The 11,911-nt window shown below is 42.2% G+C and overlaps 1 protein-coding gene across 3 annotated transcripts in view; it reads right to left on the bottom strand.

Moving 5' to 3' along the window:
* Positions 1 to 2,257: 2,257 nt before the first annotated feature.
* The window catches only part of LOC118420783 (epidermal growth factor-like protein 7), a 65,317-nt gene continuing 55,663 nt past the window's right edge, over positions 2,258 to 11,911 (bottom strand). For 2 of the 3 annotated variants that reach the window (XM_035827773.1, XM_035827774.1), the window contains exons 3-8: positions 11,716 to 11,834; positions 11,083 to 11,175; positions 9,114 to 9,236; positions 7,669 to 7,733; positions 2,773 to 2,905; positions 2,277 to 2,428 (exon numbers count right to left, since the gene is read on the bottom strand). In XM_035827773.1, coding sequence (XP_035683666.1) covers positions 2,388 to 2,428; positions 2,773 to 2,905; positions 7,669 to 7,733; positions 9,114 to 9,236; positions 11,083 to 11,175; positions 11,716 to 11,834 — 574 coding nt within the window. In that variant the 3' untranslated portion in view covers positions 2,277 to 2,387. Of the gene's footprint in view, positions 2,429 to 2,772; positions 2,906 to 7,668; positions 7,734 to 9,113; positions 9,237 to 11,082; positions 11,176 to 11,715; positions 11,835 to 11,911 lie in introns of all 3 variants that reach the window. The other variant, XM_035827772.1, reaches the window with a different exon arrangement.

Genomic DNA, 11,911 nt, shown 5'->3' with positions numbered 1-11,911 from the left:
CAAATTAGAAAAAGGGCTGTCAAGATATTAGTATAAGAAACAGGCTTGCAGTGGCTATCACCAAGGGGTGCCTAAGTATCACACAGATTTTACGGAATTCATACGAGTTTTCAGGGATATACATAAGAGCCTTATGAGGTTTAGAAATTCATGCTACTAAAGAAGGTTAAAATTTCATGGGATTTATACAATTCACTTCTAAGAAACATACAAAGTTTGCTGCATTTATGTGAGTATACTGATAATAAGGGTCATGTTTTCCGTAAAACTTGTATGAATTTGGAGAATTTGTATGTTTCCTAGTAGTGGATTACTTGCATTTTGTAAAATTCATGTTTCATAGTGGATTGTTATTATTGGTATTGGTTGGGCCGACTATCTCTTTGCAGCCAGGGGCTGAATTGCGACGAGCTAGATCGCAAGGGTCTGAAATGGCAGCTTTGAATTGTGTGAATTTCTATGAAATTTCTACATGTTCTGTAAAACTGTTGTGAATTACGTACAACTCGTGTAAATACTTAGGCACCCTTGAACAAGAAGAATCGATAGCAACAGATTACTCATTCGTAGATTCCAATAAGAAGAACCACTTGTGAAACCCACCAATCAGGAAGACCATTGCTTTTGCATAATAATTCTGTACTGTCAGATGGTAGGACCAAACAATCCTGCAATATATTTTTAAATTATAAAAAAAATCCACTTTACAATACAATGTGTGTGTTTGTCATTTTTGTGTGTGTATGTGTGTACCTGGTTTGAATGAGACAACTTGGAAATCCCATGACATACATGTGTACTGCACAGGGTATTATTTGAGGCTCTGCTAAAAAGAAAGTGCTGGAGGAAGAAGTTGGACCTGCTGGCTGCCATGCTGGACAGAGATGTCTGGGACAGCATCATTTGTGGCACCTTGTACATACATGTATGAGGATGTACTGAACTGAACCTAAACTCAAGACTTATTGTTTGCATTGTTTCCTATCATGGACTACATTTTGTATATCTACCACCACTTTGAATGGGATTTGAAGCACTATCCTTTGGATCCACAGCAGTGGTAGTATCCAGTATTTGATTATACTGCTACAGGGGTCCCTGACATGGATGGGCAGCAGTCGGCTAGTCTTCACACCAAACTTCCAAGAGGCACACTGCTTGACATTTAGATTACAGTAACAGACAACCATACTCTTTTCCACTTGTAGTTGACTTTTTTTTATTCCCTTTTCCTATAAATAGAACCGTAACTAAAATCAACAGTAGTGTCCCAATAATGTATAATTTTTTCATAATCATTACATACATGTATTGGTACATATTTTGTTTTTTGGTACTGAAAGGCCACATTACTAATAAGCAAAACTTCAACATAACAATGGCAAACTCTACAGTAGTTTTTACTTTTATAACATTCTGTCCCTATAAGATGTATAATGTTTATTCAAAATTTGTAATGGCCTGTTTGAAAAATGTTCTGTTATTTCATAGCTACAAGATCCAGCCTTCTTCAAACTTGATGACCATACAATACAATAGAAAATGATGATATACAGATATGTCTTCAAAATGCAAAAATTTGGAAAGCAGTATGATAGCAATATCATGTAGAGTGAGGTTTCAGCAAAATACCTATGAATATGTCATTTCTTAACTTTTGTTACATGTTACATTTGTACATAAAAGACAAAGGGTCTGTATGGCTGTTGATGGGTTGGTGTCGAAGCCTATAGCTTGGAAAGGACATGCATGTAGTACTTTCATTGTACAGCATACCTGTACTGTACTGTACTGTACTTTATTTCTGACAAAAATACACTCAATTTAAATTGAATTTTATATCTTCTTACATCCTCTATGTAGCAACATGTATTGCTCATTCTCCTATACAGAGCTTAATCATACATGTACATGTAGCACACATGTACATGTGTATATTGTACCTTCGGAAGACTGCTAAACCAGGCTGGGGTTTCCACTTTTGTGGACGCGGCTTCTAACCAGTTGGCAGCCAATCAGAGGATCAGTTTTACCTTAAAAATCATCTAGGCAGTTCTCTTACTGACAGCTGGTTAGAGTTCTCCCATAAAAGTGGAAACCACAGCCCAGTTTAGCAGAGCGTTCCAAAGGTACTGTAAATGCATTTAAGTTTGCGTGGATTTAATTTCACAGTAGGTGGAAAAATTACTTTTCGTGGTGGTTTTATGTTTGCAGTAGCACCATGCACTGTAGACATAGACATTGCCATGGAAAAATTTGCGGCGAATTAAACCACTGCGAAAGTTTCTGCATTTACAGTATATTGTATAGGCTGTATGGCGAGGCTCTGTGTTGTAGAATGGTATTGCTGAGATACAGGCTCTAGTAATATTTGAGATGAACGTTCTTTATTTTTTGTAGTAGTCTTCACGGTCACCCCGGCAGGTGCCTGCAAAACATAAGAGAGAGACAGATAAACAAATTTGTTATCTATATTCACTGAAGATTGCTCAAAGAGCGCCATGCTTAAGAGAATCCCTCTTCTCATAAAAAGAAGTAGTTTTTTAATTCATGAACACATAAAGACAATGTGGCACTGCACTCAAATTATGAAAACTTACTTGTTAACTTGTTAACAGCGCCACATAACAAAATACTATGAGTAAATGAACTCAGTTAATCAGAGCGCCAAAGTCCAACCACCGCAAAAAAGGAGGTTAAAATAATGTATTTATTTCATTGGCGTATATCATTATTGTCTAACCTTCCCCAAGGTACAAGAGACAAACTTACAGTCGTCTAATCTCTCCTCCAGTATGGAGATCTGCTCGCTGAGGGACCCGATCCTGTCTATCTGCGGGGGGAGGGTCGGCAGCACCCCGTCATTCGGCCGGTCTGCCACCATCTTAGTCATTCTCTTCATGGACTGGGAAAAGAAATGTTCAGATATTTATTTGTGTAAGACAGTGAAGAAAATGTTTAATTGACCAAACATTGAGTCACTATTCTTGTATTTTCACCCACAACAGCGGAGGTCTTCAAAAGACGTGCAACAGCTAGCTAGTCCTTGAATCTTTGCCTCCAGATCACAAGCCGCGGGTTCTAGTCCAAGATTCGGTACGCCCGTGATGTCGCTGGTTCTGGTTCCAGCCTAAATACGCCCATGATTGTCATACGCAGTATAAAGTACTGCACATTTCAAGGTAAAAGGGCTGAAAAATTACTGGTAGGTAAACACAATATAGGCTTTTGTAAATGTACAACTTTTAAAAATATAACGTTACATGTCTCTCCTTGAAACAAATGATAGAGAAAATAGTAGTATGAGAAAAAGGAACGGTATCCAGGTTAGAAAATATTGAAAATGAAAATAAACGGACGTTCTATACATAAGGAAATAAAGCAGAAATCATTTCATAAGTTCTTGCATCATCCTGTGCTCTTCCCTACAAACAGTATAAAAGACAGGCGACCCTAACTCTTCAGTTTTTATAGGCTGAAGTTTAAGCAAACAGGAACACGGGCAGCCAATTTGGCCAGGCGTCAAACCGCAAATGACGTTGAACTTGGCGCGAGGCAAGGAAAGCAGCAAGTGCTTTCTCTCTGCTGTGCTTCGTCTGTTATCTGATTCTGTGGCATGTTTTGGTGAACGCCCACCAGCAGGGTTTAGAAAGAAACAGGCAGAGGACATTATCATCATACATGATCATATCTTGTCGCTCCATCTCCTTATCCAGCAGTGGGCTGCCTCATTGGCCTCTCTTACTCTTCTAGAGTAAGGTCACTGTCCGTGCAGGTTGGGTCGAGTTCACAGTTTTAACAGATGTTGTATGGTTTGTAGCTCCTCTCGGCATGGGCAAGCTCCGCATGCAGATTTGCCCCATTTTATAATATAAAGTTTTCCCAGTTTTCGCCACCTTTGACTTGGCTCTTGGACCAGGCAGAGGCGTTTTGGATCATTTATTTTCTTCAGATTAGGACTTTCATGATGCTGACAAAACGAATTCAAGGAAGGAGAAAGATTGTCACCGACGAATACTCTGACCTCTGTTTCAAGGTCCATGCTTGATAAAACCTCATGGAAATGCCGAATGAGAGACAAGGCTCAGGTGATTCAGGATTTTTTTCAAGACGTTTGCTTGCGTTGCATACCCGGTGAACTGCCTCATGGCGTAGCACACCAGGTTTGTACTGGGGAGTTCAAGCTGCCGGTCTGGACAGATTTAATTCCACTCACACTAGGATGGACCCCTACTCTTTTCAAAGTGTGGCGTGGCCATGGCATTCTTAACGTGCTTGGGCAAACACGGGACCCCCTTTTAACGTCCTATCCTAGGAGCGCCCCTAGCCAAGGCGAGGTCCTCATTGCCACCTGAGTCGTGAGTGAGGAAATTGGTGCGCCTTTTTTAGTCAAGACATTATACAACTCTATAAACCACAAGGCCAAAATAGCACCAATGTATGTCCGAAACAGACTTCTACCTCGTGCATCACCCTACAGTTAGCAGCACATGTACACAGCATCAGAAAGCGACAGGACCTCAAGCGGTGACTTTTAAAAGACCGACATCACCGTCTACATATACACGTACGTTCCCGAAAACCATGCCAAGAGCGGATCTCCCGGCAGAAGTTCGCCATCGTTTACCCGACTTGGCGCAAACCTCGCCCGCCCGTAAACGACCTCTGCCCGAGAACAGGTTGAGTTTCACCATCCAACTCAGCAACAGATTAATCACTCTTTGGCGAAGCGGACGTTTTGCTTGTCACCGATGACCGCAAGTAACTGGGGAATAAACTTGAGGACGTCGACGAAACCAGACTGCTGGGTGTTTATCTCTCGGCACGCAAGGTCCCAAAACTGTATGGTTTGTAAGGTTTGATCCACTCACACCAGGAAGGACCCCAGCACTTTTCGATAAGTATGGTGGGTTCTTTTACGAGTTCGATGTGTGGGTCTCCTCAAACATTCACCTCCAATTTAGATGCCACCGGACGAAATGAGTATACAACTTGTAAAGCAAAAATCTACTGGTCAACTGGGTCAAGTTTAATACTGGGTCAAGATGCATATGAACTGCATCTGCAGGACTCCATGGCTCAGAGTATGTAAACCATCAAATGTCCATGAAACACAAATGAAGATGCAATCTACATTCAAGAAGTTTATCATTGCAAGAAGGCTTTTCATTCGTCGGTGACATTCGACCAGTTTCTCTGTGCGCAGGTTATGGATACCCTTTTGTAGAAAGAATGCAGAATGTATGTAACATGTATGTTACGTACTGACTGCGTCTTTATGAGATCGTAAATTGTTTGTTTTTCCGTTTTTCTTGTGTGTGTGATTCGGTTCATGGAGTAACACACCAGGTTTGTAAGCTGCATACATTATCCTAGCAAATTTACTTCATCCACACACACTGGGAAGGACCTCAACTCTTTTCAATAATTGTACGTGTTAGATTCTTAAACAGTTTCTTGGTATTCATCTCCTCAAATACGGAACTGCAAGCTTTTAGTCCCATCGAAGAAGACGTCATGTAAGCCTGGTACTCCTTTTCATCTGAGTCGAGTGAGGAAGCTGATGTGAAGTGCCTTTCCCAAAGGCACAACATCGGTACCTGTGAGAGATTCGGACTCAGTACCTCCAGGTTCTGTGACAACAGCCCCAACCACAAGGCCACCGGGCCACGTTTGTATGTACAGAACATGAACATATAACGTTCAACAGTGTTTCTCTCGAACGGCGGTTTCCACCAAGACATCTGTCTAAACATCCCTGCGGATTACCCGGCAGTCATGAATCGGCTTAACTCGGATTAACCTCCGGTGCGCTCTCGGCCTCCCGACTTTCAAGTCGGATTTCTCCGTCTCTCATCGCCATGCTAGATTTGCTACTGGAAACAGAAGGTGGCGCGTTATTCTCACGTCGGTCGATTCGTGTTGACAACGGCTTATTGGCCCTTTTGTGGTGCCGACGGTTATTTGTATCGTTAAGGATCAACATGGCTTAATATACGTGTGTTTTTCGACGGGTTTGCCTCCTAAGATGGCTTTAACATCCCGACCACCTACGGACTGTTTGGGGAGAGGAAAGTTCTGGGTTGTTTACGTTTCCACGCTACGAAAAGTGAAAGTGTAAACAAACATAAGGGAGGTATTCACAATTCATCAAGCAATCGAGAACCTTCGACGTCAAAGTGAATTAAGCTGAAGATTTCCAAATAGATTTTTTCTCTTTTTTAGACGTTGCTGCTGAAAATATCAATAAACCAAAGGGAGGTATGTACGATTCATCAGGCCAACCAAGACCGCCAACTTCAAAGTCAATTAGGATGAACATTTCCAAATCGAGAGGTCCTTGTTGTCTTTCCCTTTTTCAACGTTGCTGCTGAAAATATCAATAAACCGAAGGGACCTATTTACAATTCATCAGGCCATCCGAAACCTCCCACTTCAAAGTTCATTATCAAGATGAAGATATCCCAAACGAGAGTTCCTGTTACGTCGATGTAGGTTAGACATCCAGGTAATAAGATACGCCAAAAAGTAGTTACTCAAGCAACTGGATATGGTTTTGGAAACGGTCAGACGTGTCAACTGGAATCCACCAGTTTTCGTCAGTGACACTGAGAGTTCCTGTTGGTATTTCCTTTTTTGGCGTTAATGAAAGTGTCAACAAACTTCAGGGAAGTATTTATAATCCATCAAACAACCGTATAGCTTCGACGTCAAAGTGAATTAACTTTGAACTTACGGGAAAGTAGATTAAGCTGAAACTTAAGGGAGGTACTACAATTCATCAAGCAATCGAAACCCCCTGATTTCAGAACCAATTAGGATGAAATCATCGAAAAATTCCAAAACGAGAGATCCTTGTTGTCTTTCCCTTTCCTCAACGTTGCTGCTGAAAATATCAATAAACTTGCAAGGGAGGTATCTACAATTTATCAGGCCATTCAAAACCTATCACTTCAAAGTTAGTTAGAACGAACACATCCAAACAGAGAGGTTCTTGTTGTCTTTCCTTTTTTTAACGTTGCTGCTGAAAATATCAATAAACTTGTAAGGGAGGTATCAACAATCTATCAGGTCATCGAAAATCTTCGACTTCAAAATCAATTATGCTGAAGATTTGTTAACCCAAGGTCATGTTGTCTTTTCTTTCACAGAAGCGAAGACCAACGTGTGCGGGAATGCCATACACAGCGCTACAACAACTTGAGTGTTAGGAGAACCAACACAGATGGCCGTATGGTCAAGGTTTATGCCCCGATCGTCTTTGATCAAGTGGGCGCTGGATACAGTGATGAATACATCTGAATGGAGAATATATCGTATAATAAAAATGTTTGATGTAATGATTTCAACAATCAATTTTAGATGTCCTGTTGCTATTTCCTGGTCGTCCCTGATTTAACAGAACTTTGTTGTCTTGGTCACTTTAAGAGTTTGTGGAAGTTGAGTACTAAAATGTAGTACTGGCACAGCCACAGCTTCTTGTTGACGATTATAGTAACTACTTGTACGGGTGTTTTTTTTATTCATCATTGACGTGTCTCATGGTACTTTTTTAAGGAATGTCCCTGTAGCTCAACTGGTAGCGGTCTGACAGAAGCAGCAACTACTCTTGATAACCTAACAGACTATTTGCCACTAGGCAGTACACATTGAACAACAACATTTTACCTGTTCCAGCTCCTCCACCCTCAGCATCAGCGCCTCGTACTTGGCATCCGTCACCTCCCCGGTGGCTGCAGAAGAACAAGAAAAACAAACACTCGGTCGGAAACCTATCTCCTGACTGACAGTTTTGCGAACGACTGGAAAACAAACCGATGACTCCCACGGACGCCAACTGGCGGGAAAATTGGGCCGTGATTTATGTGCTTGCCGACAGACGAGCTGAGGATGTCTGTGATGCTTCTTGTCTGGTCAGTCAGCACTGACAACAAGACATGTTTCTGAAGCGGGCAACTCACTGGACAGAGTCAAATTCAACCAGCTTTGTGAATTGGAGCCAATTCTGTCTTGTGGTCACTGACGTGAAGCATTTGCGTATGAATCCCAGATGAGCAGGTTAGTTAGAAATCGTAGTGTTGCCACTGGATTATGCAAGATGCATCAAAATAGATTTGTAATAACGCTGGGTGTCAAGTGCATTTTTTCCAAGAGCACAACATCTGTATCTGTATCTGTATCTATATAGCCGGTATAACCGCCCTTCGGCGTAACACACCAGCTTCGCAGGCACGCGGCGCGGCAGCAGCTGGTTATATTACACTGAACGACTCATCACACCTGACTTTTGCACATCTATATGCAAGTGTTCTCTGAAACTATCCAGAGAAGACGCCCCTACTGTGCTTGGTGATTGATGCCTGCAAGGGATTTTGAACCCAGAACTCTTGAATCTTGAAATTAAAGCCTAACCACGAGAACACCTTGTCACCTACATGCCATTGTACTGTCCACACCTCTCCGGTAAAGTTTAGAACCGTCTATCAGTGATTTACACAGCCTGTGAGTCGGGGGGAAGTGTCTCCTGCTCGAGTACACGGTATAGAGTGAAGTTCCCACAGATGTCCGCACGCTATGTCTGTCGTCACCGCACCTTTCAAGCGCTCTAGCCATCTTTGGAACTGTTAGGTGATACATCGACTTTGAGCTCAGTTGAACAGCAGTCTTCTACTTACTTCTAGGCACGTAAGGGAAACGGTACAGGTGCGAATATAGCTCTATGTAGCGCTAGAAACTAGTTAAGTACAACGTTTGCGAGCAAATAAGGCATATTTCACTCTAGATTTATCATCTTTCACATTTCGTGTGCTTTTCTGTAGTTTTTCTTCTGTAATATCAGCTGTCGTATAACAGAAACATAAATAGCGTAGACATTCTGCGCACAGTGTATGAGGTAACGGTGTTATAGATTGACGTTTACGTTTCTCTTTTGTATCACAGAAGTATGTATTTTCCGGCTATTTTCTCGATAAGTATGTTTGATTCTTTTTGCTATATGAAGACGTTTAACCGACAGCCTAACGACCGGAATTTTCTCACACATGGGGTTGCTTGCCCCGAGACGACAAATGCATTCTCCATCATAAATTATGTAAACATGAATACGACTTTACCTTTGCACGTCTTGCCGTCGATGTTGAGTCTGTACCCCGCCCGGCAGGTACAAATGAAGCTCCCCTTGCTGTTCACACACTCCTGCTCGCACCCGTGGGCGTCCGCGTCACACTCGTTCTCATCTGCGCATGTGCAAAACTACCATCATCAGTACTGTTTTACTTCCTCTATACTTCGACGATGAAGGTTAGACATTAAAGAAATGAGTAATAAGATACACAAGATAATAATGTCTTTTTTCGTTCCTTTCTTCCTTCGTTTCGTTTTGCTTCTTCGTGTCTTTGTTTCTTTCTTTCATTCAGGCCAAGTTTGCACAAGTTTCATTTCCGTACTTTGAACATCTTAATGTATAATGGATATATTTCTATTTTTGATTCGCCCCTGTATAATAAACATTATCTGTTCCTATATACACACATGTACAAATAAGCAAGAAGAGGTATCTTCTTGTTTCTTCTTTCCTGTATTACGTCATACTATCAACGACCTGTGCCTAGCCCGTCTAGGCATGAATGTACGATAAAGGTCTTCATTCATTCATTCATCTTGTGCTATAACATAGTATCAAAAGCTGGCAAAGTAGTGTAGCCGGCCTTACTGGTCTTATACTACCACATGACCTGCTTTGAGATTATAGTTTCACCAAGCTGAAAGAAACCATCTCCTCTTTCGGCATCTGGAATCTTATTAAGCAGTACATGTATCTCCGCTGTCATCGTACTCTTCAAGCAGAGGTTAGGCTCCGGCTGTTTTTTTTAACGTTTTTTTAGTCGTTTTATCGGGCTTTCTATTTTACACTATTTATTGATGTCTTGCGGCAAAGTAAAAAACAGAAAGCCGCGATAAAAATGACTAAAAACGTTCTTAAAAAGCCGGAGCCTAACCTCTGCTTGGAGAGTAGGTCATCGTACGGTTTGACGTAACCGGCAAAGCCCTCACGTACGTTCACAGGTCAATAGACCGGTCATGTCGGGTTGTTAACGATGCCAAATACACTAAGTAATCCTCACACGTTGTTATCTGTATGATTTGTCAAGTTGCATTGCTTTAGTAAACTTAGGCGCAATAAGTTTTAACACGAGGACAACCCAGTTGTGGTGCCAATAAACAACACGTCAACACGGAGATGATATACTTGTGCCGTGTACACCCTATATCTGCTGCTTTAACTACTTAAGCAAAATAATTATTCAATATCTGAGAAGGTAATGACACGATACAAACAGTAATGACATGATGCAAACTAGACCTCACGTTTCCCGGTCAGCCGGTTACTCGACCGTTCGGTAGCAACTCAGTTGCTCCTACTTAGTAAACGCGTACTTGGCATGTTCGAGACTTAACCAAGTCTCTACCAGACTATCTAACGAGCTATAGAAGGGGTAATTTTACAGGGAAGATTGACCATCACAGGGTTTCATTTACCTTTCCTACGCCCGCGGACTAACTCTCCTGGCCAATTACTCCCATTATTTTCCAAAAATTCTATAACCTTTCGAAATGCCATGTGGAAGCTCGAGAAGCACTCAGAAAGTGGTCAAACTTTCGCCAATGCAATATTGATTACTATTGTTTTCCCAATACAGTGGACGTTCATCTGCAGTTCTAAGTGAAGCTGCCAGGGCAAAAGCCCAAGCAAGCGGGAGTTTCGTCGATGAAGGTTAGACACCCAGAAAATAGGATACGACAAAGAGCAATTACTCAAGCAACTGGATGTGCTTTCGGACGTTTCCGGTGGAATTTACTACCTTTCAATTTTCATCAGTGACACTGAGCAGATCTGTTGAAGAGCAGGTTTAGTACCCTAACTATGAATTGATATGTAAAGGCGCTGAACATCTGCTCTTCAACAAGATCTGCTCAGTGTCACTGAGGAAAGGTAATGGGTGCTACCTGAACATCTGACCGTTTCCGAAATCATATCCAGTTGCTTGAGTACCTGCTATTTGGTAAGAGGACATCTCTTACCTGTATCACAGACGTCCCCTGTCCAGCCTTTCCGACACTCGCACGTGTCTGGTCTGACACATCTGCCGTGCACACATGGCTTACTGCATACAGCTGGAGAGGGAACAGGCCATGCATATGGTTAATGCCTCACACGTATAGCAGCTCAACCAGTATGGTTGTACGGCTGGTAAGCTATCCGACATTCCACTAGACTTCAATTGCGCTGCGACATTGGCTTAAACCTTGACTTCATAATTGAAACGTCATGCAGAATGTAAAAGCATGACTTGAAAACCAAGAAAACATTGAAAAAAAGTGAAAAAGATGTATTTTTTCATCTTTAAAATTCGATCAGCGATTTATCAAATTCTAGGTCGCTGCGCGGTTGCTGCAGCGAGGTCGACGCTTTCTACGTCACCCCTAGCCCCTCGCTATAGCTTTGGTCATTCGAGCCTGACGAAGGCTGTAGCAGTGACGACCAAAAATTGTGACGAGGTTGTCGACAGCCTTAACAGGACTAGTCCTCTCCAATTTAGAGGTTGTCATCTCTTTCCGCCCTACCTATTGAGGCGGAAAGAACACCCACGCACAAACACCCACGCACAAACCAACCCAGTAAATGTACATAATAAATGTCTGTGCCGTACTCACGTTGTAAGCACCCCTTGGCTCTCTTGTGTCTCTGCGTCCACCCGGGACAGCAGATGTAAGACGTCCGCGTGCTCGTCTCCATCTTGTACACCTGGCGGTACGCTGTCTTGTACGTCGTTCTGCACAGAAACAAGTCAAGAGTTTTTGTCTGTATTGCATACCCGAAAACCGTCTTACGCCGTGACAGGTTCGTACT

The sequence above is a fragment of the Branchiostoma floridae genome, chromosome 8 (genome assembly GCF_000003815.2).
Source record: "Branchiostoma floridae strain S238N-H82 chromosome 8, Bfl_VNyyK, whole genome shotgun sequence".
Taxonomy (NCBI): domain Eukaryota; kingdom Metazoa; phylum Chordata; class Leptocardii; order Amphioxiformes; family Branchiostomatidae; genus Branchiostoma; species Branchiostoma floridae.
This window is presented reverse-complemented; position numbering and strand designations above follow the sequence as displayed.